This window comes from Podarcis raffonei, chromosome Z, assembly GCF_027172205.1.
Source record: "Podarcis raffonei isolate rPodRaf1 chromosome Z, rPodRaf1.pri, whole genome shotgun sequence".
In the NCBI taxonomy this organism is placed as follows: Eukaryota; Metazoa; Chordata; class Lepidosauria; order Squamata; family Lacertidae; genus Podarcis; species Podarcis raffonei.
In genome coordinates, this window is record NC_070621.1 from 46,331,788 (window position 1) to 46,358,668 (window position 26,881).

The following is a 26,881-nucleotide window of genomic DNA, read 5'->3' on the forward strand; positions in this document are numbered from 1 at the left end:
GTGGCGGCGGCAGCGGCTGCTCCTCTTCCTCATTATTGCTAGCACAGGCTTGCTCGCTAAGCAGTGAACCAATGAGCAAGCAGGCCATGGCATCTCCCTTGTGTACTTCTCCACTGTCGCTTGGACCAGAGGTGGGTGAACTAGTAAGCAGGTTGCAATGGTGAATGGTGAAGAGGTAGAGCCGGCATGTGGGGTTCATCAGTGGGTCGCCAGCAGATGACAAAATGTGCTAACCATCAATCCCACATCTGACAGACAGTGATGGCTGCTGCACACTGGAACTGGTGGGGGAGAAGGCAGGGAGCCACAGCAAATGACAGGCTGAGTCAGAACCTTTTCAAGGCCAGCAGTCTCAGCAATCCCTGCACTCTCAAGGTTGAGCTGCAGAAAGCCCATGTCTAAAATCCCTGAGAGTTGCTGCTCATAAATATATCCCATGGATGGGGAAGCCTGTGACTTTCCATATGCTGTTGGATTCCAATTCCCATCAGCCCCAGCCAGCATGGCCAAAGCTCAGTGATGATGGGACCTGGAGTCCAACAGTATCTGGAGTTTTGCAGGTTCCTAATCCCTGGTCTATGAACAAAGACCAAAGGTCCAAGCAATGTAGGGATGGACCACAGCTTGGTGGTAGGTCACAGTGGTGGGTGGTGCCTCTTAGGACTGGTAGGGCAGGAAGTGGGGAGCCCAACAGTAGGTGGAGCCAGAGTCAGTGACAGGTGCAAGAGCAGCCAATGACAGGCAGAGCAAACCAAACTAGTTTTGTCCCTGCCTTCTTTCCTGATGAGCTCTACAAGTTCTACTGAAACTAAGCAGGCAGAAGTTGGAAGCCAAGGCTGCCCCCTAGACTGCTTCCAAGAAAGAAGGTAGGCAGGTGGGGACTGACTGTGAGGGCAGACTGAGGTTGGTGGAGCAGGGCACCATTCACCCAAATGAACCAGCCCTCCACTGCAGACCACAGCAATCGACAAAGAGAGAGACTAATCAACCATAGAACTGTACAGTTGGGAGGGACCCCAAGAGTCATCTAGTCCAACTGGCTGCAATGCAGGAATTTCAACTAAAACATTCATGAGAGATGGCTCTCCAACCTCTGCTTAAAAACTTCCAGTGAAGGAGAGTCCACAACCTCCTGAGGGAGTCCGTTCCACTGTCAAACAGCTCTTACTATCAGAAAGTTTTTTCTGATGTTTAGTTGGAATCTCCTTTCTAGTAAGTTGAAGCCATTGGTTCAGGTCCTAACCTATGGAACAGGAGAAAAGAAGCTTGTTCCCTCTTCCTTCCATGTGACAGCCCTTGAGATATTTGAAGATGGCTATCATATCTCCCCTCAGCCTTCTCTTTTTCAGTCTAAACATATGAAACTTCCTCTGCTGTTCCTCATAAGGTTTCATTTCCAGACCCTTGATCATCTTGGTTGTCTTCTTCTGCAGATACTTGAAAATAAATGGTTATATGGTAAACAAGAAAGGTGACAAGGCTCTGCATTCTGTAAAAGCAAAATTCCTGAATTTTCCCAAGGAGTTTTCAAAGCCAGAACTTTCCTATGTGTTTAGATATGTGTTTACAAATGGGGATAGATATTTAAGGGAAACAAATGTGAGAGCTTTTAATACTTAAAGCAAGGTTTGTGGGGTTTTTTACAAAATCTGGAGGTGGGAAGAAAAAGCTGAACACTTGTTGCGTAAGCCCAGTGGAGAAAATGCAGAGCTCTTCTGAAAAGTCATCTCTGCCCCAGGAGAAGTTCGGGATAGTTAAATGCTAGAATTTGCTGCCATCTCTTGGTCTTTAGCTGCAATGCATCACATTGCAGGAACAGGAATACAGTGGTACCTCGGTTTAAGAACAGCCCTGTTTACGAACGATTCGGTTTACGAACTCTGCAAAACCAGAAGTAGTGTCCTGGTTTGCGAACTTTACCTCGGTCTAAGAACGGAAGCTGAACAGAGGAAGGGCACCAGTAGTGCGAGGCCTCATTAGGGAAAGCGCGCCTCAGTTTAAGAACAGTTTCAGTTTAAGAACGGACTTCCAGAATGGATTAAGTTCGTAAACTGAAGTACCGCTGTACATACATCCACACATCCATACGCTGAGAAAATGGGTCCTTAGCAGGTTGGCATAAAAGCAGCCTTTTCAAAATCATCTGATGGGGGAGGACTCCTATCTAGGCATTTCATTTTCACCATATTTGGCACTCACCAACTTAGTAATTTGGTCCTCACTTACCATATAGTGACACTCGACATTTGATGCTCATTTGTTCCATTTGACTTTTACTTACCTTGGCATTTGGGCTGTGTCTACATTGATCTTCTAAACGTTATTAAATTGAACGTTCTATGAGGTTCAATGGCAGTTTCCCTTTGTCATTGTGTGGCTCTGCAGCGCCCTCTGGTGTCACATTTTAATAACACATTTTTAGAATTATAAATGGTGAGTGCACATCTGACCTTGGTCCTCACTTAATATATTATGGTCTTCACATACCTAAGCATTTGGTCCATTCTTGCTGAATTTGGACCCTCATTTTCAGGACATTTGATCTTCACTCACAGATCTTTGTTCAAACAAATAATAGTTCTTCATTGTTGATCTGCAAGATGTTCAAAGATGTAAATGTGGTTAGAATTACCAGTTTCATTAGAAGCAGACTTCTCCACGACCCTTCCCCTCTGCAGGGAGGTGGGACCGATTGAGATGGTCCGTCCCCGCCACTTAATGGATCCAAATGGTAGGGGATGTTTTATCCCATGCTGATGGCCTTTCAGCTGATTCTCTGGTGGCCCGCTGGAATGTGGAGTTAACCAGGGCTATTGACTGTTTGGCTCCAAAACGCCCTCTCCGATTGCATGGAGCCCGAACAGCCCCATGGTTTTCCACAGATCTGAGGGCAATGAAACAATTGCTGAGACGGCTAGAGTGCCGGTGGTGGATAACCCATTCTGAAGCTGACCGGACACAGGTTAGAGCTCAATGTTGAGCCTACCAAGTGGCAATAGTGACAGCGAAGAAGACTTTCTTCACCGCCTCTATTGCATCTGCAGAAAACAGCAGCAGGAGACTCTTTCAGGTGGTTCACAATTTAGGGGATCCACCTGCTCCATCGGGGCCCAGTACGGGCCACATGATCTCCTGCAATGATTTTGCAAAGTTTTTTGCAGATAAAGTTGCTCAGATTCGGGAAGAGGTAGACTCCACCGTGGGAGCAAGGCCAGGGTGGGAGAGTGCTAGAGTCCTGCCTAGTCAAGTTTTGTGGGATCAATTCCAATCTGTTACCTCCGAGGATGTGGACAGGCTGCTTGGATGAGTGAAACCAACCACTTGTCTCCTTGATCCTTGCCCATCCTAGCTTATAAAAGCTAGCCAGGAAGGGCTGGGCGATGGGCTTTGTGGGGTGGTGAATGCTTCCCTCCATGAGGGAGCCTTCCCAGACCCACTGAAAGAGGCGGTTATTAAACCGCTTCTTAAAAAACCATCTTTAGATGCGGCCACGATGGCCAACTATCGCCCAGTCTCAAATCTTCCATTCTTGGGCAAGGTGATTGAGCGAGTGGTTGCTGAACAACCCCAGGCACGCCAGGAAGAAGCGGACCATTTGGATCCCTTCCAGTCGGGATTCAGGCCTCATCATGGGACTGAAACTGCCTTGGTTGCACTGGTCAATGATCTCCGGTGGGCTAGGGACAAGGGTGAGAGCTGTTTCCTAGCTCTGCTGGATTTCTCAGCGGTGTTTGATACCATCGACCATAACATCCTTCTGGACCGTCTAGAGGGGCTGGGAGCTGGGGGCACTGTTATACAGTGTTTCCACTCCTTCCTCCTGGGCCGTGTTCAGAAAGTGGGGGGGGGATAAGTGTTCAGACCCCTGGGTTCCAACTTGTGGGGTGCCTCAAGGTTCTGTCCTCTCCCCCAACATCTACATACAGCCGCTGGGAGAGATCATCAGGGGGTTTGGGCTAGGTGTTCATCAGTATGCGGATGATACCCAGCTCTACCTCTCTTTCAAATCAGAACCAGTGAAGGCGGTGGAGGTCCTGTGTGAGTGTCTGGAGGCGGTTGGAGGATGGATGGCAGCTAACAGATTGAGGTTGAATCCTGACAAGACAGAAGTACTGTTCTTGGGGGACAGGGGGTGGGCAGGTGTGGAGGACTCCCTGGTCCTGAATGGGGTAACTGTGCCCCTGAAGGACCAGGTGCGCAGCCTGGTAGTCATTTTGTACTCAGAGCTGTCCATGGAGGCGCAGGTCAATTCTGTGTCCAGGGCAGCTGTTTACCAGCTCCATCTGGTACACAGGCTGAGACCCTATCTGCCCACAGACTGTCTTGCCAGAGTGGTGCATGCTCTAGTTATCTACTGCTTGGACTACTGAAATGCGCTCTGTGTGGGGCTACCTTTGAAACTACAACTAACCCAGAAGGCGGCAGCTAGACTGGTGACTGAGAGCGGCCACCAAGACCACATAACACCAGTCTTGAAAGATCTACATTGGTTTCCCGTATGTTTCTGAGCACAATTGAAAGTGTTGGTGCTAACCTTTAAAGCCCTAAACGGCCTTGGTCCAGTATAACTGAAGGAGCGTCTCCACCCCCATTGTTCTGCCCAGACACTGAGGTCCAGCGCTGAGGGCCTTATGGCGGTTCTCTCACTGCAAAAAAGCTAAGTTACAGGGAACCAGGCAGAGGGCCTTCTCGGCAGTGGCACCCTCCCTGTGGAATGCCCTCCCAGCAGATGTCAAAGAGAACAAATACCAGACTTTTAGAAGATATCTGAAGGCAGCTCTGCTTAGGGAAGCTTTCAATGTTTCATTAATTATTGTATTTTAACATTTTGTTGGAAGCCGCCCAGAGTGGCTGGGGAAGCCCAGCCAGATGGGCAGGGTATAAATAATAATAAATAATAAATTATTATTATTATTATTATTATTATTATTATTATTATTATTATTATTATTATACCTGCTTGTTTGCAATGCTCCCATCCACTTTCAGTGAATTCCCCCATCACAGAATTGCCTTCTTCTTTATACTTCCCAATTCTTGTAGTGTTGTCGTTCTTATTTATTAAATGAATATGCAACATCACAATTGCTTCTGATAAAAAATCAAAGATGAGCAGTTTACAGCCAAATCAATGAAACTATATTAAGCAGTATAATAATAATAATAAACCCCATAAACTTACACTTTTAAAAAATCCTCAAGGTAAGATTAAACTCCAATTAAAGATCTTTACAGCCAACTCTAGTTAATGTTCTATGGCACTTTTAAGAAATTGTTACTGAGCAGGATTCATGGGTAGATGCCTGCAGAAAGTACTACAGCAGTCTGATCTAGATGTTGCTGAGGTATATATAAGCTGAGGCAAGTTCTAGACCATGGGTAGGCAAACTAAGGCCCGGGAGCCAGATCTGGCCCAATCGCCTTCTAAATCCAGCCCGCAGACAGTCTGGGAATCAGCATGTTTTTATGAGTAAATGTGTCCTTTTATTTAAAATGCATCTCTGGGTTATTTGTGGGGCATAGGAATTTGTTCATTCCCCCCCCCAAAAAAAATATAGTCCAGCTCCCACAAGGTCTGAGGGACAGTGGACTGGCCCCCTGCTGAAAAAGTTTGCTGACCCCTGTTCTAGATCACCCAGGAGGAGCAGATACACCAAATGAAACTGGAAAATGGACTTTTGTTCAGAGCCACGACCTAGAAATCAAGGAGGAAGGACATACACAAAGAAGGTCAGATAGCAACAGAAGATCCTGCTCTTTGCATGCAAACATTTCGAGTTCAAAATCCCCCCCCCCCCGCATATTTAGTGAAATGAATCTTGGCTAGTTGGCATTGGGAAGGGGCCCTGCTATTGTCCCAGGGTTGCTGCTGCCAATCAAGGTGGACAAGACTCACCAAACCTTCTCCTTTGGGGAGAACACAGCCCCATCTTGAGTAAGGGATGGCTTCTTCCCCTGTAGTCTGAACAAACTCCAGCCTTACTTGCTTTCCACAGACGTCCTGAGTGGGAGTCCTTGCCTGGTAAGGCACCAGTGAAGAACAAGAATGAGAGCAGGAAATGCTGACAAAACATTTGATATAGACACCATGCCACTTCTTTTCCTGTCCTAGATTTTGAGCGTCATTTATGTTGGATGATTACTTGCAAACCACCTCAAAAGCCTCTTTTTGCTGTAAAGTATTAATGCTGGGATGGAAGACCTGTGGCTCTCAATATGTTGCTAGACCACAACTCCCATCATCCATGACTATTGGCCATGTTGGCTGGGTCTGATGGGGGCTAGAGCCTGACAACATCTGTAAGGCCACAGGCTCGTGAGAGATATGTATAAATCACAAGTACTGTTATGCTGATGAGCCATTGACCCTTTCCAAAATAAGGGTTTATTTACACTTACCTTTCTTCCACTCCTTCTAGGCATGGTCCATACTTTAAAATTCCATGTTCAAGCCCCCCCCCCACACCTTTTGTCCCAAAGGTTTCCCTGGGAAAACCTGCTCTTTAAGCCTAATTGGAGCAAATGGCAATCCACATTTTGTGGGGAATGTTCTGGGGGAAACAAACATAGAAACAAACCAAAAAACAATGTTGAGATATGGAGCGTTAAAGCGCAGGAAAGAGGGGAGCAAAATGCAAGTGTGGATAAGCCATAAGTGTCAAAATTTATGGAAAGCATTGATTTAAAATGCAGAGGTTGCCTAGTTTTACCACCAGGGGGCAGAGTGAGACAAGTGGATTAGCTCCCACTGTTTAGGAATGAAAAACTTTACAAAAGGAAAAGCTGATTCCATCTGCAACCCGCAGCTGAGTTTGGCTGAGATTCTGCCACAAGTGAGGTCGAGGTGTGTGTGTGGGGGGGTGTAAGCTGCAAGAGTCTTACTTTTTAATTTTGTTTCATGCTTGAATTGGACGGACTATTATTGGTTTGAGAGTAATATTGTTACCAGCAGTGTTGTCAGTGTGGATGGTGCTTTCACTCTGCAAGAGAACGGGTCTCTGCCCAACAAGCTTACAGTTTGAAAATCAGCATGGGAGAACTAGAGAGGAAGGGGAGATAACAAGGGAAGACTCTGCACTGATTTCAGTTACATACACAAGCTTAGTCAGAATTAATGGTGAAGGGACTTACTATGACTCATGCCCAATTGGCTCAGAAATAAGCCGGTTTATCCCCTTCTCTTCCAAATAATGGGGAGAGAGAACAAGAGAGCACTCATTTTGGAGCCAATCCAAATTTGGCACTGTTGTTGTTGGCATCTTGTCCTAGCGGATGGCTCGGTGCAAATGTCAATCCCGTGTGCAGCAGCTGTGAAAAAGGCAAATCCCATACTAGGGACTGAAATTGCCAATATCATAATGCCATCATGCAACTCTATTGTGCAGCTACATTTGGAATACTGCATGCAGTTCTGGTTGCCTCACCTCAGAAAGGATACCATAGAGTTGGGAAAGGTTCAGAAAAGGGCAATGAAAAGGATCAAGGGGTTGGAAGAAATCTTGTAGTGTTTGGGACTCTTTCAGTTTAGAGAGTGAGAGACAGGAGGATAGACATTTATAACATTATAGATGGCATAGAGAGGGGGAAGAGAGGGGAGAATTGCTCATCCTCAGGTCCTGCTCGCGGGCTTCCTAAAAGCACCTGCTTGGCCACTGTGAGAACAGGGTGCTGGATTTAAGTGGGCCATTGGCCTGATCCAGCAGGCTCCTCTTATGTTCATATGTTCTTAACCATCGCTTACAGCTAGGGTTCCTGGGGGATTTGAAGATTCTTGGAGCCCTGACTATAAATAACAGAATGGTCTGCTGATGGGCATTGAAGGTTCCTGCTCATGTGGAGAAGTTCTTGGCCAACCAGAGTTGTTGCTCACATGAAGAAACCCGATGCACATCTAAATGTCCACACATTGCCCACATTTCATACCAATACCAAAAGAGCAGCCTCTTTGTATATGGTCAACATTTCTCTGTGCATAGCTAGAAGGTATATTCCAACCCTCTCTGATGTGTTCAGTGAATACCAGGTGTGCCTGTGTGTGTCATAGGAGCCAACTTCTAGGGGCTGTGGGGGCCAAAATATTTGAGGAGGCCAGGCTCCCGCAAAGTTGATGGGCATTGCCATTCAAATGGTGTGTGTGCACTGTGTCATGTGAACAGTTATGCCGGGTGGGGCTTACCTGCCCCCCACCCCAATTTTTCATTCAAGCTGGCACTGCTGGTGTGTGTACAGCTGTAGAGGGCTCCAGCTTCTTACCTAAAATGGACCCAACTGGAGCTGGTAGATGTGCTTTCAACTTTCGCATCTCTACTGGCTGGGGAGCAATGACTCCATTTCAGGTGACACTTTCTCCTGCTACTTGATTCACAGCAGCTGCAAATGTGCTGGCTGAGAAGGGCTTTGTTTCAAGTGAGAGGCTGGAGCCCTCCCTGTTAGCAGATGTGAAGCTTCCTCACCATTTCCCTTCGCATATGGTGAGGGACAACACAGGGAAAATGTATTCTGCTTTCGCTAACTGGACTTTCGCAGACATCCAGCTTGGGTGCATGCACCCCTAATGATCTGTCTGCGTGTACTTGCAACTGAATAGAAATAACACTTTTAGACACATGCTCCTGCCTTGCCACACAGAGGTAAAGTGTGTGTGTGTGTGTGAGAGAGAGAGAGAGGGGGGGGAGGGAGGGAGGGAGGATGTGCCACATACCTGTTGAATTCTTAGTGGATTAACAATCAGTACCTCTTAAAAAAAATAAAATCAGTACCTCTTCGCAGGGAACACTGAGAACTGGAGATCTCTGAAGCAAGAGGGACCTCCCAACAACTCTCAGAACCCTCTCAGCTCCCATGATTCTTTGGGAGAAGCCATGGCTGTTTAAAGTGGCATCATAATGTTCTAAATGTATGGTGTGAATGTGGTCAGTGTCACTCTGTGAGCCTTATGGAAACCCAGCTCCACCAGTCTAGTGTTCCTTCCTTGGGACCTTCTTTGGCCCAGGGGGTGCCTTCTAACCTGCACAACATTCCAGAGACCACTTGCCAGTGGTCTGTGAAGCCAGAGGCAAAAGTGGGCTAGTTTCCAAACACCCTCACTTACAAACCTCTCTATGCTCCACCAAGGCAAAAACACTCCAAGAGGGTGTGAAGGAGGGTTGCTAAGGGGTATAGCCTGGGTGAAGTGAGTGTGGGGAGAGTCCAAAGGGGCAGGGGCAGAGGCCTGAACGTCCCTGGGTCTGACGCTGTCACTGCTGCTCTTACCATCACTTCACAGTGGCTTTCTCAATTAAGCCATTTTAAACCACCCGCTTTAATATGAAGGAGACTTCATTTGCATTGCTTCTGAGTTGTTCTGGCTGCTGGGATCAATTTAGCACTGAGGGTTTCATTTGCTCTTGCACTGATGCAACGGAGCACTCCACATTAGAAAAACAGCTCTGAGGCTGACAAAGCATGCACCCAGGTGTTAACTTGGTGCAAAAAAAGCAAAGGTTCACACTCATTTACACCAGCTGAGTCTCTGCCCTGTTGGCATCTGGAGGGTACCCAACACAACCATATGGTAAAAGTGCGGTGATTTAAAATGAAAGGATGAAAGAGCAGCTGTGAAAAGTAACTGGCCTTATTTAATAAAACAGCTTGAGGACATGAAATGAATTGTGGTGAGATGTACTCTGAGGGCAGCTGAACCAAGCGTGTTTTCTGTGCCGTGCTGAAGGGGTGCTCCAACACAGAGCCAGCAGCTGCTCTGAAATACACCCCCCCAATATGTTGCAGCAGGCAAGAGCAAAGCCAGCTCACCAAGCCATGTTTGTGCTGGGGGTGCGGGACCCGAATGGCAATGTGAAGCGACATAGAAATCTGCCTGATGCCAGATCAAACCATTGTTCCACGTTGCTCTCTACTGTCTACACTGACTGGCAGTGGCTACTAGCCATTCCTCCATGGTGAGAGGCAATATGCTTATGAATGACAGGAGGGGAGAGGTTCTCTTGTACACAGGTCCTGCTTGCAGACTTCCCAAAAGCACCAGCTTGGCCACTGTGAGACCTGGATGCTGGAGTAGGTGATCCGTTGACCCAATCCAGCAAGCTCTTCTTATGTTCTTAACAAAGAGAGAGTTGCCCAGGTGGTAATTAAATCAGAACGCTCAGCAGGAGCGATTCTTGTCAATGTTTACTATTACTCCTGGTAGTGTTCATTGCCCATCAATAATTCAGCTTAAACAAAACCAAAGTAATGTGCAGTTTTGCCTCTAAAAAGCTATGAAAGCTGGAAAAGAAATACAGCAACACAAAGATACATCAGGAAGGCTAATGTAATCTGGGATCTGGTTACAGTTGATGGGTATTTTTCTCTCCCCCTCCCGCCTTTTACTTCACTGTTCTAGGAAGGAAAAAAAACCTGCCATTTGCAAAATAACACATTTAAGCAAAAGATCACAGAAGAGGCGGCACCAACCAATGTCCAAGAAATGGTTCCAAGTTTGCCAGAAAACGACTCTTGGAGGCTATGCATTTTTAATGACTGCTGAAAGTCGTAATGGTCTACTGCTTCTAATGCCCATTAATGATCTCTGTGTATACCACAAAGATGTTTCTGGCCAGTACCTTAGAGAATACTTTAAATATGCCTTTAAACTTTCTCTGAGCTCGCTCTCAAATACAGGCTGGGACTGAAAGGAGCAGCAGCAGCAGCTCCTCTGGAAATATGGCTCTGGGAATAAGGAAGTCTTATTCAGGTAAGATGGATAGAAGAAGGAGCATTTGGAGGGGAGAAACTTTGGGGAAAGGCTGGCAGCTACCAAAGATTTTGGAAAGCATTGTTTATGATGGTGGAATTAACTCATATCCTCACTATATTGTGTGTGTGTGTGTGTGTGTGTGTGAGAGAGAGAGAGAGAGAGAGAGAGAGAGAGAGAGAGAGAGAGATTTAATGTCACATATTTGATCCAGCTGCTCCATAAATGAATTTTATTTTTGCAATCACCTGCAGAAGCAGCCACCATTATGGACTGTATGGCAGAAGGCATCTGGGTATACTGATGAGATGGCGAATATGTTTCTCAGTTTTCGAACATGCCTTCTTTTCCCAAGATGGGATTCTAGTTTTGATACAGAAATATAAGAGAGACTGATACAGTTACCTCTGCCAACACATGAAGTATGCATGCTGGTGAATATTTCTTACAAAGGCTTTCTCAGATTTTAATTCTCATTGCAACATATAGTTACAAATTATATTAATATTCTGATGTCATGTCTGTTTATTTTGAGGTCCCATTAATTTGTAAGTAACTGTGATTTAGGATTGTAGTCGGAGAGTAACGTTGCAACTATGTCTATAACTACATGACTTTGAAAACAAACAAAAATAATTTAATTTAAATACAATTGTACATAAGCTAAATGGTGTGTTTCTAAGCAAAAGTTTGTTTCCGTACAAATTTATCTGTTGCAACATCATGCCAGCACATATTGTATTCCCTTAATGCAAAAAATAACCATTTGGTTATGTGAAATGATCAAATTACCAGTTGAACCAACGCCCTTTGCGGAGATAGAAAAACCACCCCAACAATTCCTACAACAATCTTTTTTCTCTAGATAGCCACTGAAATACCCTCGTGTATATATAATTTCCAAATCTGTTATTTTCTTGGATTTTTCTAAATTCTGTAGTTGAGCTAAAAAAGAAGTAGTTGTAGTCATAATACACCTCATACTTCTATTGTGAACAGTGAATACTTGGGTCAAAATGCATTAGTAAAGAGACTCCATCTGCAATACAAAGTTAATGAAATAACGGTATTAAATAGAAAATAGCCTGATATTCATAGGCTGTTTTGCTAGTTGTTGACAAAAATGTTTCACAATGCTATCATTACCCTCAAAATGCAGTTAAGAAAATGATGAATTTTCTCAAATGGAAAATTTGTCTGAAAGACAGCTGTTTTTAAAAAGCTGAACTTGGTTCAACTTTTCCTTAGTAAAGAAAAGAAAAATTAAACTCAGAAGAAATCAGCAACTTGGCTTCTAGCACTGAAATCCTAATAAGCCTTTAGCCTTACTCCTAAACACGTTTACTTGGGAGTAAGCTCCATTGAACTTACTTCTGTTTAAACCTGCATGTGATTATGTGCCACAGCTGCAATCCTATCACAGTGGGACATGTTCAAATAAATGTGCATCATATTATTATTATTATTATTATTATTATTATTATTATTATTATTATTTCTGGCCTTTGCTTCAGAACACGATGAAAATACAAAAATATTAGGTTGCATGTCAGGCTAGTTTATATGAATGTTGCTCATAGGATAGCTTCTCCTCTTCAGGGGTTGATTCACTGGTGCAGCTGGGTAATTTTAGACTTCAGATTTAATGGTTTGGTACAGGGGGATTATCCTCTTTAGATGGTAATGTGCATTTGTTCATTGATTGCAAAATGTAGTAAGCCTCTGCTTGAGGGCCCTCCTTCCTGATCTGCTGAGCGGGGCTCTAGACTTCCATCCTAAAATCCTCCCCTGACAGCCCTCCTAGCTTTATTTGCATGGTTCTGCATCAAAGTTACTGGAACTATGTTAGTGCGAGTTGTGAATTGTGGCTTCCAGGTAGGCAGAGAAATCAGATTCTGTTTGCATTTAGACGCAAGCCTACCGCATTCACACTTTTGAAAACAACACGAGAAGTGAAACACAGGCATCCTTCAAAATCTGCACTTCACCAAATTTTGCAGTGCAGTTCTCCAGGCAAGTGAGGTGCAGGAAAATGGATATTCTGGGGCAACATATGCATAAAAATTGAAAATAACATACACATTTGCATTGTATTAGGGGCACTGATTGGGGAGAAAATGTGTATTAAGGAAAAATGCATACAAAAAAACGTGTCTGTATTGCGAGAAATTCACACTAAAATGTTGATAAACATTCAGGAGATTCTTAAAAAAACACACAACTGGAAATATGGAGAACCGAACTTATGACTTGGGGGTGGGGTGGGGTGGGGAGGGGATTGAGAGAAATCAAAACCAACAGATTCATCCATCTCTACCTCCAGGCCAGTTCATAAAATCAGCACACTCCAAGCTATAAAGACTTCCGTTGGAGAGATCTTATGAATTAACACTTCTGTTGGGGGGTGGGAGGTCCCACACATGTAAAACGAGCATGAACCTTCTCTCTGACTTCCCAGCATTTGCCCAGTTTCTATGTGAGCAAGCATTCCCTCATGTGATTCTGCCTCAATGCATTCTTCCCTCAATGCATTCTGAAATGGGATGGCCTCATGATGCCCATACCACAGGCCTTTTCTGAATATGTCAGTGTGGAACTGAAAGCTTTCCCCAACTGTAAGTTAGTTTTCATGATGCAGTTTAAGAAGCCATTCTTGATTTCGTGATTGGGGGTTGGACTCTATGACCCTTTGGGTCCCTTCCGACTCTACAATGAAATGATTCAATGAAATGAAAGGGAGCATATTATTACTATTAATCTTCATCACCACCAAATCTAAACCAAACCCCCACCTCCAGTACCCCTCCACCACCTTCACCAGCCTATAAAAATGGATAAGTGTTATGACAAGAACACATTATATGGGTAGGTTTCCAGGAGGTCAAATGGAGCACCATGATTTGAACAAACACTGCAGCTGCCAAAGTTTGACTTGACTAGTTTCTACTGCAGTGGGGTGAAGAGGCTCCTGTTTGTGGGTCAAATGCAGCCCTCCAATCCTCTCTAAATGACCCCTTGGACTCTGCCCAAACCACACCCCTCCTGTGTGGGACATTATTGCAATCAAACCAACAATTCATGTTTGTTACATGAATAGGGACATTAAGGAGCTAAGGCTCACAGATCTTTTCTGTAAAAAATGCTAGAGAGAATTCTGTGGCATCACTTCCTTTGTCTGCCTTGGCAGGAAGCTGTAATGCTATATACTTCCTTACTTCCTGGGCAGCCTCTTGTTTCTTTGTCATGCCTCTAAGCTGACCACACCTGCATGTCTGAGACCTGCAGCTCAGAAACCATTTTTGAACTTACGTATTGTTCTTTTGCAACTTATAGAATTTATGAGTCTGGTTTTATTTTGCTACTGTAATTCTAGATTATGTAAGTAAATGCTGTTTTTATTTCTTCACAAAACAATGTGTGTGTGATTGTTGTTTTTAAGGTGGAGAAAAGGGGTACCGTATATACTCAAGTATAAGCCGACCTGAATATAAGCCAAGGCACCTAATTTTACCACAAAAAACTGGGGAAACTTATTGACTCAAGTATAAGCCAGTTCACCACACCACAAACCTCCTGGTGGGCCGGAGTGCATGTGTATGTGCATGCATGCACACACGGCAGAGGGGGCTTCTCTCTCTCCTCCGGCCCCTCCCATCCCCCAGCCTACCTAGGGTGCTGTTGGCAGCGGTGGAGGAAGAACAAGTAGTCTGAAGGGGCTCCTCCTCCGCCGACGACAGTCTCCGCCGCTCGCAAGGGCAGGCACAGGAGCCCCGCTTGGCAGAGCAGTGGTGGCACGAGCGGCGGCAGCAAACAGCTTGCTCCGACGAGGGGCTGCTGGAAATGTGCTTGGGTGAGACCCTCACTCAAGTATAAGCCGAGGGGGGCTTTTTCAGCATAAAAAATGTGCTGAAAAAGTCGGCCTATACACGAGTATATATGGTAATACCAGGAAAATCCAGTCTGTCTTAAAGCAGCCTGGATTATTGTTTCTAGAAGGTTAAATCAACCTTGTCTTAGCTTCCAAGTTTAAAGCTATAAAGGATGCTCCTCTGCTGATCTCACTAACATAAGCAAAGAAGATAATAACTAAACAATATGTCCTCTCCTGGTATCTAAATCCATTCCCACATCCTGCCCAGGCAATGCCACACTCAGGCACTGTTCCATTACCTCTTTGACTGCTTTTGCCCAGCTGGGTTATGTTCTAGAACTGTGACAATGCCTTTTGCTTGTTTGTTTGGATGGAGGATGGAGGGGTGTGGGGGGGCGTAGAAATCTTTGACTTTTGTGCAGCTGGGATGTAGTCTACCATACTCTGCATACTTTAGCCATACTCAGTAGAGGCATGTGACCCTTGGAAGTTTGCCCGTAAGGGAGCACAGCCCTCGATATGAGACTATTTCCCCCTACTGTAACAAACAGCACTTTGTTATAGACTCTGAAGGACACCAGGTTGTTGCCTGAGAGCACATCTTGTTCCCAGATGAAGGACTAATGACTGAGGGCCCTGACTCAATGTTCTCTAACCGTCAGCACAAGAACAGTTGCACTAGCATAAGGGCAAGAATCATGGTTGATTCTAGCAGAACAGTTATGCTGGTAGGAAGTATTGGGGCTACAGTCAGCCACGAGAACCATGCTGGCTCCCTGCACCATCCTTTGCACAAGCCATTCCGCTAGTACACTGCTAAAGGACTTAGCCCTATGCTGAATTCCTCTTGAAGTCTTTAAAGAGTCATAGTCTTAACACTGTTGCTCGTGTTCTGGTCTCTGTAGCTGATGGTTATGCCAAAGCATAACAGAGCCGTATACTTTAGGGCAGAACAGAACACAGGAAGACAACATAGCATCCATTAAAACCAGTGGCACAATGTGCAGAGATGTCACACTGTGACATGGCAACATACAATAGAAGGGAACCATGATTCTATCATTCTGCTGAATGTCTAGTAGTACTAAAATTGCAGGTAGACATTAGACCTTCAAAGCAAATTTTGTGAATGTTTCAGCAATCTTGCCAGTAGTGTATGTGAAAAGGGTCTAGGAGTCTTAGTAAACCACTAATTAAGATGAGTCAACAGTGTGATGCAGCAGCAAGAAAAACTAATGCTATACTAGGCTGCATCAACAGAAGTCTAGAGTGCAGATTAAGGGAAATAATACTCCTGTTCTATTCTGCCTTGGTCAGACCCCAGCTGGAGTACTGTGTCCAGTTCTGGGCACCACAACTTAAGGATACTGACAAACTGGAAGGTGTGCAGAGGAGGGTGACCAAGATGAATAAGGGTCTGGAAAGTAAGTCTGATGATGAATGGTAGGGTTGGGTATTTTTAGAAAAGACGAGAGGAGTTGTGATAGGCATCTTCCAATATCTAAAGGGTTGTCATGTGGGATATGGAGCAAACTTTTTTTTACTCCTGCTCTGGAGGGTAGGACTCAAACCAATGGATTCAAGCTCCAAGAAGTGAGATTCTGAATAAACATAAGAAAGAACTTTCTGACCATAAGAGCTGTTCAACAGTAGAACAGTCTCCCTCGGGATGTGGTGGACTCACCTTCCTTGGTGCTTTGTAAGCAGAGGTTGGGTGGCCATCTGTCATGGATAAGATTCCTTTGTTGCAGGAGTTTGAACTAGATGATATTTGAGGTCTCTTCCAACTCTACAATTCTGTTTGTGACTCATGCATTTGAAATCAAAAGGCAAATTTGGAATGTGAAAAGAAAACAAAGAATGAAGGGTTGCATAATATCTTCCTAGTGAAGGATGGGGGGCCTTTTGTTCCCCAGATGTTGTTGGACTTCAGCTTTCATCATTTCTGACCATTGGCCACCCTGGCTGGTGCTGATGGAAGGTGCAGTTCAACAACATCAGGAGGACCTTGGAAGCTCCTCATCCCTGGCCTAAAAGCATGTTGTTCTCCTAACCCAAAGTTGTTTTGTTGTGGTTGTGGGTTTTGCTTATAAGGGAGGAGGCACAGGGGAAATATTACAAACTGGTGTGTGTATGTGTGTGTGTTTGTAAGAGTTGCATTGTGTTTTGTGCATAGAGTTTCAACCACAATATTACAGTGAGTCCATTGTCCATGCAGAGTTTAATGCATCAGAATGCATTTAGTCTTCCTCCATTCCAGCTATAGATTCCACTGCTAAAACCTCAAATTGATGGCATCATCTGAAAACAACTTTTCTGTCCTATTTCTTAGGAAGAGATAAATGCAACACTTCTTTTCAAAAATGATCGTAATAAATGTTCATCCTCTTAATTCCCGTTGACAAACTACCAATGAGCTTCTGGCTTGAATATGAAAGGGAAGTCGATGAGGAGTTGTTTTCTTGTGTTGGATGAGCACACTGTAAAATAACCTTTTTTCTTATTTTGACATTCACAAGGTAGCACAGAGGCAACAAAGTACTTGTATGTTGTCCTTGGTGGCCAAACGTACCTGTTCTCTTTTGCTAAACAGAAATGCATTATTGTTGTCGCTATTGTTATATAGCAGGCACATCCAACTCCCAAATGACTGCAATCTACTCTCAGTATAAAAAAATGGCAGTGATGTTCCCATTGTCATTGGAGGGAGGAGGAACGTGTGTGGGGTGGGTGGATTGCCCAGAGTTGTTGAACTTTTGGGGGGTAGGATTGCCCAGAATTCTTCAGCTTTTATTTGTTAACTTTTGGTTAACTTTATTTAATTCCATGATTGATAAGGGTCCCACGATCTACCAGGATCAGCCGGGATCTACTGGTAGATCGTGATCTGCTGGTTGGACATGCCCGTTATATAGCATGTGAACCAAAGCTCTAGATCTCATTTAACTCCAGATTTAATATGGCCATCTGCAGTCTGAGGATAATGCTGGCCTGCAGGTGGCGCTGCGGGAGGTGCTGTCTCTAAACCACAGAGCCTAGGACTTGCCGATCAGAAGGTCGGCAGTTCAAATCCCTGCGACGGGGTGAGCTCCCATTGCTCGGTCCCTGCTCCTGCAAACCTAGCTGTTCGAAAGCACGTCAAAGTGCAAGTAGATAAATAGGTACCGCTCCGGCGGGAAGGTAAACGGTGTTTCTGTGCGCTGCTCTGGTTCACCAGAAGCGGCTTAGTCATGCTGGCCACATGACCCGGAAGCTGTACACTGGCTGCCTCGGCCAATAAAGCGAGATGAGCACCACAACCCCAGAGTCGGCTACGACTGGACCAAATGGTCAGGGGTCCCTTTACCTTTACCTGATAGGGACATTGTAAGGATTGTACAACAATGTATGTGAAGTGCTTAAACATCTGAAAGTACTCTATAATAACTGGAGGGGGGATCCTCAGGCCCGGGGGCTAAAACCAAGCCCCTCACCAGCATCCTTGAGTGCTTTTGCCTGCCTGGAATATGTTCTTGAACAGTCACCCCATCTGCACCATGTGTTTAAAGCAGCATCATAGCACATTAAAAACTCATGGGAACTGTGGCTTGTTATGGCTGCTGTGGCCTCTTGGGCTCCACTCTTCCCCTCACAGAGCTACAGTTCCCAAAGTTCTCAAGGAAGAGAGATTGGTGTGTAACTCACTCTGAGAACTGTAGCTGTATGCACAGGGGTCTCCTAACAAAACTACAGTTTCCAGTATCCTCTGGGGGGGGGGGCGGAGCAGAGCCATGCTTGTTTAAAGTGGCATGTTTCTTATTTAAAGGTATAGTGCAGATGGGACATGTGATAATGTCTCTTGGTTCCTAACAACCCACACGTCTCCTGCACCTCCCCGCACCCAGCCTATTGCAACTCCTGGTCCTGAATAATCCCGAACAAACTTCGTAAAGGTTAGAATGGCTAGCAATTTGATTTGGAACTGTGGGTGACTCCGAAAGCAAAAGAGAAGTCCCTCTGTGAACAGCATGTTCCTAGTGGGGCTGTCATTTACTGAAACAGCCATGTCTGTAATGTTAGGCTGAATTAACCACACTTCATTTTATCCATGCAAAGAAAAATACGGGAACGGTTTTGGCATTATGCACATACACTGTCATTTGGCAGCCTTGCAAATGTAGCATTGATGATTCCTGGCTACTGCCAGTGGGAATGGATCTTGGCAACTTGGCATCTTGAAATGCATCTCTTTAATTGCCATGCATGACAGCCAGGGACTCTCGTACACGGCTTTCATGTTACCGTGAGGCACTAAGGGACTCTCCAAGGGGCTCAACCCCTTTGAAGCCTGTTCTTTCTTTCTTTCTTTCTTTCTTTCTTTCTTTCTTTCTTTCTTTCTTATTTATTTAGCTAGCAAATGTATATACCACTTAACAATTTTTTTAAAAAAAGTCGTGTAAAACAAAGTGTACAGTATAAAATAACTATCTAAATAGTTCAGAATAAAGCAAATCACACATTCCAGCCATACAAAAGTCAGTGTGTGTATACATGAACACACACATATACACACAAATACCCCTCTCTGTCCTTCAAACAGTCAAGCAAGAGGCATTTGCATAGTTCAAGGGCACAGACCAGTCAGGCAAAGCACTGAGGAAGGGTGCAGAGCAGGCTGGTGAAGGATGTCTCCTAGGGTGAGGGAGTGTGGCTTTTGGTGTGTCCTGGGTGGCACATATAGATCCCAGGCTAGGGGCTTCCAACCCCGTTATAAATTATGGTATTTTAATTGCTTTCTCCACTGCCCTGGACTTATTATGGAGTAAGTGTGGTATATATAATCATAATAAAATATTTTAAAAACAGCTCCCCAAAACACCATTGCCACTTTGTCTCTTTGAAGCCACTGATTTGTTGAATTTTGAATCAGGGTCTTGCACTGATGTGCTCATGGTCACTCCTGTTCAGTCCCACAATAAACCTGAGGTCAGTAAAGCTAAAAAAAAGATTGTAGCTATCCAAAGAATCAACTTGTCTGACCAGGGACTGGAATCCGGACCCATTTTGTCCCTAAACTCTAGCCATTATAGCACAGTGGCTGTCAGAGGAGTCTAGGTGTGCAGTTGGTTTTACCAATGTAAGCTTAACCCTGTGAATTATGCATGAAATGACATAGACCTATGGTCAAGTCTTGGATTTTGCAGAGTGATTTTCAGTTGCCTATGTGTAAAAACTGGAGAAAAGCGCCTAGCTGTTGATCGCAAACCAATATTCTTTCTTAATAACACCACTGAACTACATATTTGATTGCTGCAACATGTCATTTGTGGGGCTGCATCTGAAGATGGTTTGGAAACTTCAGCTGGTGCAAAATTCGATGGCCAAGTTCCTCACTGGGGCAAGACGAGTTGAGCATATTACCCTGATGCTGGCCTGACAGCACAGGCTGCCAATTAGTTCCCAGGCCCAATTCAAAGTGCTGGTTTTGACCTATAAGCCTTAAATGGCTCAGGACCGCAATACGTCAAGGACTGCCTCTCTCCATATGAACCAACCCAGACCCTGCGGTCATCATCTGAGGCCCTTTTTCATGTGGCATCATTACATATCTTTAAGCTCCAGGCGAAAACATTCCTCTTTGGCCATTAAAGCATCCATGGTTTTTTAAATAAATAAATATGGGGGGGGCTGTTGTTATAACTATTTCTATGATTGGCTTTCATTATTATGCTATGTAAATTATCTTTTTAATGTTGTACACTGCCTGCGGATCTTTGGATAAGGGGCAGTATATAAATTGAATTAACAACAACAATTTGCACTTTGGCAGTACCAGCTGCAAGCCATGATGCAATCACTGTTTCCATTCTCAGGTGTGGGCAGGCAGGCTCTGCATTTGAATTGCTCCCCTCTGATGTGCCTAGACCTTCACTGAAGATCTCAAAAACTTACTCTGTACTTTCCATCTAGGATATTTTTATTTTATTATTATTACATTTGTATTCCACCTTTCCTCCAAAGGAACTCAAAGCGGTATACATAGTTCTCGCCTCCCTGTTCTTTCCTCACAACGACCCTGTGAGGTAGGTCAGGCTAAGAGATGGTGACTGGCCCCAAGTCACACAGAGGGCTTCATTACCAAAGTGGGATTTGAAAGTTGGTCTCCAAGGTCCTTGTCTGACACTCTGACAACTTCACTGGTTCCCTGAAGATGGCAGAAGCAATTTCTGAGAAAGAAGAAAGGAGTGGCTGTTGATCATAACAGAGGCTTGTTGCAATGGTGGCATGAGAAGGCAGGTGATGACCGAGAGTACGACAGATTGAATCAATTCACTTTTACCTGTCTCAATTGCTCTTTGTAATTTGGGTCCCAGTTATCATCACACAAGTTTCTGCTTGAAATTGGATGCATCATAGTATCTTGTAGTTTTAGATAAGGTGGCTGAATCTCCTTCACTGGAGGTTTTTAAACAGAGGTTGGGTGGCCATCTGTCATGGATTCTTTAGCTGTGATTCCTGCATTGCAGAGGGTAGGGCTGGATGACCCTTGGGGTCTCTTCCAACTTCTTTGATTCTTTCTGTAAGCACTGTCCTGGTATGTGCATACTTTGTCCAGTGTTCACAGCATCACACGATCAGTAGTCTTGAAGCCCTACAACCAACCCTGCGTCTGTGTATTTGGCTTTGATGACATCTCAGGAGATGACTTGGCAAGAAGGGCTTAGCTGTTCGAGAGGACACAGATGTAGTGAGGAAGTCAAACACTCATTAATGTGCTTATGGCAAGGAAGACCATTTCCTCATTCTGGATGAACATGCGGCTGATTGGTCAAAAGCATGACAGCCAGCTGTTTTTAGATCAGTGTTCTGATTTCTCAGAAGAACCACACACTTCAATCCAGATTCTGTTGTTTGAACGTTTTGATGGAATCTTTTGCCTGGCTTCTCTGCGTTCAAGAAATCACCAAGGGTTTATTTTAAACTGCCCCTGTTTGCTACCAGGCTAATATTTGGAAATGGAAAGCAAGGCCACTTTTCACATGTTGGGAAAGCAAGTCAGCTCTGCAGGCGTACAGAGAAAACCCAAAAACAAAATTGGAGAGGCAAAAGGTCTCTGCTTACTAGGAGCTTATAATCACCTCCTCACCAAAATCATGCTGCAGTGAAAGCCTTCTCCAGTTTGGGGAAAGCCTTCCTGAGGAACTAGCTCCTTGCCCCTTCTTAAAACCCAGAAGGACCCTGATTGGTTTCCTTTCCTGGGGCACTGCAACCAGTTCTTTTATCACTGTGTTCTGAGGTGAGGGCATGTGGCTAAATTTGGGTGCATATTTTGTGGGGTTTGCCAACCCACCATCCTTCTCCTTCTTAATTTTTTTTTTATTGTCTTCTACTGGCTTCGGTGGGATGCCTGGACTCCTTAACGCCTTGCTGGTGTGAGCTTCCCCACAGGATGAGAACGAGAAAGATGCAAGTGCAGGATTCAAAGGTGGACCGTTTGCTCCGAGCCAACCGCTGAGTCCTCCTTCTGCTCCTTTTCCCTGGACACCCATCGCCTCCCAAGCGTGCCCGCCTGTCGGGTTTCTCACGACGCGTGCCCCCGCCCCCACCTTTCCCCTGCCACTCGGCATCCTAGCTCCTCGAAGTTCTTTCTAACGCAAGTCACGTCTGTTTGGGTGTCTGCTGCCTCTTTCCCCACCGAGAGGCGCTTCTTGCTTAGAGGGGCCGTCCTCGCCCTCTCCCCCCCCCCCCCGCCTCTCTACCTACCCAGGGAGACGGCCGCCTCCTCTAGCCACAGCTGCGTCTGCCTCCAAGCTGCTTCGCCCCCTCCCCTTCTTCTTCTTCTTCTTCTTGTGCTTCATCCTCCTCCTCGACTCCCTTCGCTCTTAGTCCGATTTCTGCATTTGCTGAAAAGGAGGGGGTTGCTGAGCTGTGCTGCTGAGGGGCTTTGCTGCGTCGCCGTGCGGCTCCTGGCAAAGAGAGCGCAGCCTCCGTTAGTCCTGCTGCTGCCTTTTTTTGCAGGTGCTGCTGTCGAAGGAAAACCCAGCTTCTCTCACCCGCACCCCCCTCCCCATCTTCCATCCGAAAAGACGCCAAAACCAGGAGGAGGATTTGGGAGATGCTGCGGCTACCGCTCCCGGTTTGAGGAGAGCCCGTGCCAATCCGCTGGCGCTCCCCGAGGGACCCGGACAGCCCCGCACGCAGCAGCAGCTTGGAGAACTTACTGAAGAAGACGCCACAACTGGTGCCCACATTTCCAAGAAGGGAACGGACAGCAGCCCGGGCGCTCCCCGCGCCTCCCTCTTTCTCTCCACCTCCCTGTCTCCCTCCGAGTTCCTAAAGGGGTGACTGCCAGTGGTCGAAAGAAAGGGGAAAGGGGACGAAGCTTCGGCGCGAGGCGCCGTCAGGGCCCGACAGCGCCAATGCTGCGCCAAGGGAGCATTTGGAGACGTCGAGGGACCTGTTGGCTTCCTCTCTTCGCTGAGTGGGCAGGCAACTTTTCAGTCCGGGGCCAAGTTTGAGGAGGATTCTTTTCCACCCCTTTCCCTCTACTCTACCCACAGGAAGGGATCGGGGCTGGGCGGCATAGTCGGGGCAGCTACCCAAACCGAAAGGCGCGCGGACGCGGACTCACCCCTCCCCGCGTGGCCCCCAACAGGCGGCTCCCCACCTTCCTTGCGAGGCGGGAGGTGGCCTGGCCTCCTGTCACGCCAGGCCTCGCTTCGTTTATTAATTTTTTTTCCGAGGGGAGGCGAGAGCAGCATGCTGGGGGCTCCCCCCGCAGGCAGCCCCCGCAGCCCCGACGTCTGACCCTCCAGGGTGGCGGCTATGGCAGCAGCCATCGCCAGCTCCCTGATCCGACAAAAGAGGCAAGCGAGGGAGCGGGAGAAGTCCAACGCCTGCAAATGTGTCAGCAGCCCCAGCAAGACCAAGACCAGCTGTGCCGACAAGAAGAAGCTCAGCGTCTTCTCCAGGGTCAAGCTCTTCGGCTCCAAGAAAAGGCGGAGGAGGAAACCAGGTGGGCTGGTCGCTGGTGGGGGAGGCGAGGGGTGGCAGGCTTGCCCCGGGTTGGGGGGAGATGGCCCGGTTCCTGGGTGAGGAGCTGCACCCCTGCGAAAACCGAGGTGGGCTCTTTGGTTCCCTGCCCGGCTGTAGGCTTCCTTGTAAGGCGTCTGATAGGCCACTGCGATTGGAGGGTTCTGGACTAGCTGGACCTCTGGTCTCCTGTTCTGATGCTCCTATCACTGGGGAGAGGTGAGCTCTGTTAGTCTTGGTGGCTCTTTGGACTCTGGTGTCTAATGCCCCTTGTGGAAAGGCTCAGAGGTAGAGCATTTGCCTGGCAGGCAGAAGGTCCCAGGTTCATTCCCTGGCATCTCCAGGTAGGGCTGGGAATGTCCCCTGCCTGAAACCCTAGAGAGCCACTGCCAGTCAGTGTGGACAATACTGAGCTAGATGGACCCAGTGGTCTGCCTTGGTTAAAGGCAGCTCCGTATGTCAGAATACTGTTTAATGTGTTAGGGAGGGCTATTGCTTGGAAGTCCCCTGCTTCTGGGCCTTTTGGAGGCATCTGCCTAGCTCTTGTTAGGAGATGGAAGCTGGATCCTCAGTCTGCAACAAAAGGGCTTGTCTTCCATTCTTCTTAAACACAGGAGTTAGACCCTCCAGGTACAAGAGCAGAATGCCTCTGAATATCAGGTGCTGAGGAGCAAGAGCAGGAGAGGGCTCTTGCCTTGACTCCCTTGCTTCACGGCTTTCCCATAAGTGTCTGACTGGCCACTGTGGGGAACTGGATGCTGAGTTAGATGGACCCTTTTGCTGTGGTCCTGCAGGGTTCTCTGTGGAGGACCAATGCCAGGCATTCTGATTTTCCTACTGGGGGAAAAAGGGGGAGATGTGAGCAAATGCTGTAGGCGCCTATGCAGCTGCCTTATATGAGAGGCAGACATTAGTCCATCCATTCCAGTCATTTCTGCTCTGATTCTGATTCTGCTCTGGGCTGAGAATGCCAAGGAGTGAGTTGGGGACCTTCAACCCAGGCTGCACTACTGATCTGCAACCCCACTCCAACGTGGATCAAAACCATCTTCTTATGTGGCCATTGGGGCTTGTGACCTGCATGCTCAGGAGGCAACAAAGGGTGTGGTTTTTTTAAAAAAAGGTATATTTGCAACAGTTCCTGATTAGTTGCAGCCCTTTGTAGTGTGGGAAAAGACCATGGCTCAGTGGTGGAATCTCTGCTTTGCATGAAGAAGGTCCCAGGTTCAATCCCTGGCATCTTCCAATAGGTCTGGAGAGACTCCCTGTCTGAAACCCTGAAAAAATGCTGCCGGTCGGTGTAGACAGTACTAAGCTAGTTGGGCCAGTGTTCTGACTCAGTGTAAGCCAGTTTCCAATGCTCCTTTAATGGAGCAGGATGCAAGTGTTGGGTGGTTGCATGGGGCCTCTTGGTGCATTGTATGGCCATTGTATGGTGGCAGCCAGGAGCTTCCATGGCTCTTCTGTGGTTGGATGTGTGGAGTGTAACAGCTGGGTGTTGACCACAATAGTGAAAACAAACCTCCATATTCAAAGGTGGTGTACCTCTGAGTATCAGACACCAGCGACAACTGCTGCTTGCAGTGCCTGTGAGTCATAGAAGTATCAAGTTGATTTTGCTTTTGGGTCAGGTACATCTCTGATACATCAGGGGGACTGCTATGTTCGGACATGTTTCGCACATGGGTGGTGCTCCCCTCCACCCATGTTGCAGCAACAACACACAATCAAATTAAACAAATGAGTATCTATGTACAAGTTCCATGTGCTTTCTGACACACATGAGCTTCCTGTAACATATGAAAGCAGTCCTAAGGGATTAGTTTTAACATCAAGCATGCAGGCTGAGATGTGAATGGAAGTTGATTGGCACATCTCTGCTTCCTGATCCATGTATTGGGAGAGAAATGTGGCAATTGACACATGACCAGCTGAGCATGATGCTCTTCCATACAGCAAAACATAAGGGCTGATGGAGCCAATGGAAAGCCAAGCATTCAAATACCAATGGTAATAATTAGTTACCCAAATCCACCTTTTTTGTTATGGTAACACCTTTAAAACACCTTCCGAAAGAATATTTGGAACTGTAGTTTAAGGGTGCTGGGAACTGTAGCTGCAGTTCCCAGGATTCTTTGTTTTTTGTGGGCAGGAGGGGGGGGGACTTATTTTAAATATATGGTGTATACACAGCCTTGGTTGCATTTGCATTCTGCCCTTCCTCGGAGGAGCTCAGAGGTGGGCAACAGCCCAGCCTCATTTTATCCTTACAACAGCCCTGTAAAGTACTCTGGGCTGAGGGGGGTGACTGGCTCAGATCACCCAGTAAGCTTCACAGATGACTGGGGATTTGAACCTGGATCTCCTTGCTCTAAGTTCGGGACTCTGTTCATTCCACTGCTCTGACTTCTCTTTGATTTCCAGTGCTTTAAACGCCCCAGTCCCTGATCTCCCTCTTTTTCCTTTCACATTGCTCTGCCTCAGATCTTCAGCCCCTTTCTTTCTTTCCTCCTTTTCTTATGCTTACTAAAGGACTTCTTGCTATGCCTTCTGAGCATCTTGCACACTCACTAATCTAGACAGGCACCAGTTTTCTTGCCTTTCCCACACACTTGTAACTGTCTTTAGGATTACCTACGCTTGTTTCCATTCCTAAGTTCCTGTGCATTTTTTACAATGGCTGATTTCAGTTTCTCATGGAGGTTTTTTTATTTTCTACACACACAAAGGAATCAGCATGCCAAGAATGTGTCTCTCTTTGTGCACCCAGCACCATGGACACAATGGTGAATGGCATCTTCTGCCTCTACCTTGTTCATGTACCATCCTGGATTCCTCTGCTGTTCCAGATTTCTGCACTCACTTGAGATATATGTTTGCGCATCAGCAACATAAGAAGCCACCTTGGTCTATGTAGCTCAGCATTGTCTACACTGACTGGCAGTGGTCCTCCAGGTTTTCAGGCAGGGGTTATTCCATCCCAGCCCAAACTGAAGATGCTGGGGATTGAACCTGGGACTTTCTGAATGCAGATACATTTGTAACCTGAAGCATTTGTAACCTGAGGCATTTGTAACTCAAGGTACCTCTGAGCTACCACCTTTCCTTATTTGCCTAGATCAGGGGTAGTCAACCTTTTTATACCTACTGCCCACTAATTCATCTTTCTTGATGGTAAAATTTCCTTACTGCCCACCAGTGCTCGATGGAAGGAGGATTCAGCTTGTGCCGTAGAACCCCCTGCCGCCCACCTAGAATCCTGAAAC

General features: G+C 46.2%; 1 protein-coding gene across 7 annotated transcripts in view; it reads left to right on the plus strand.

Annotated features, from left to right (window-relative positions):
* Positions 1-26,881, plus strand: part of FGF13 (fibroblast growth factor 13) — a 220,767-nt gene that overhangs the window by 155,174 nt on the left and 38,712 nt on the right. The window contains exon 1 of one of the 7 annotated variants that reach the window (XM_053374881.1): positions 22,271-23,598. The exons of the other annotated variants lie outside the window; for them this stretch is intronic. Coding sequence (XP_053230856.1) covers positions 23,409-23,598 — 190 coding nt within the window. The 5' untranslated portion in view covers positions 22,271-23,408. Of the gene's footprint in view, positions 1-22,270; positions 23,599-26,881 lie in introns of those variants that run through there. 7 annotated transcript variants of the gene reach the window in all.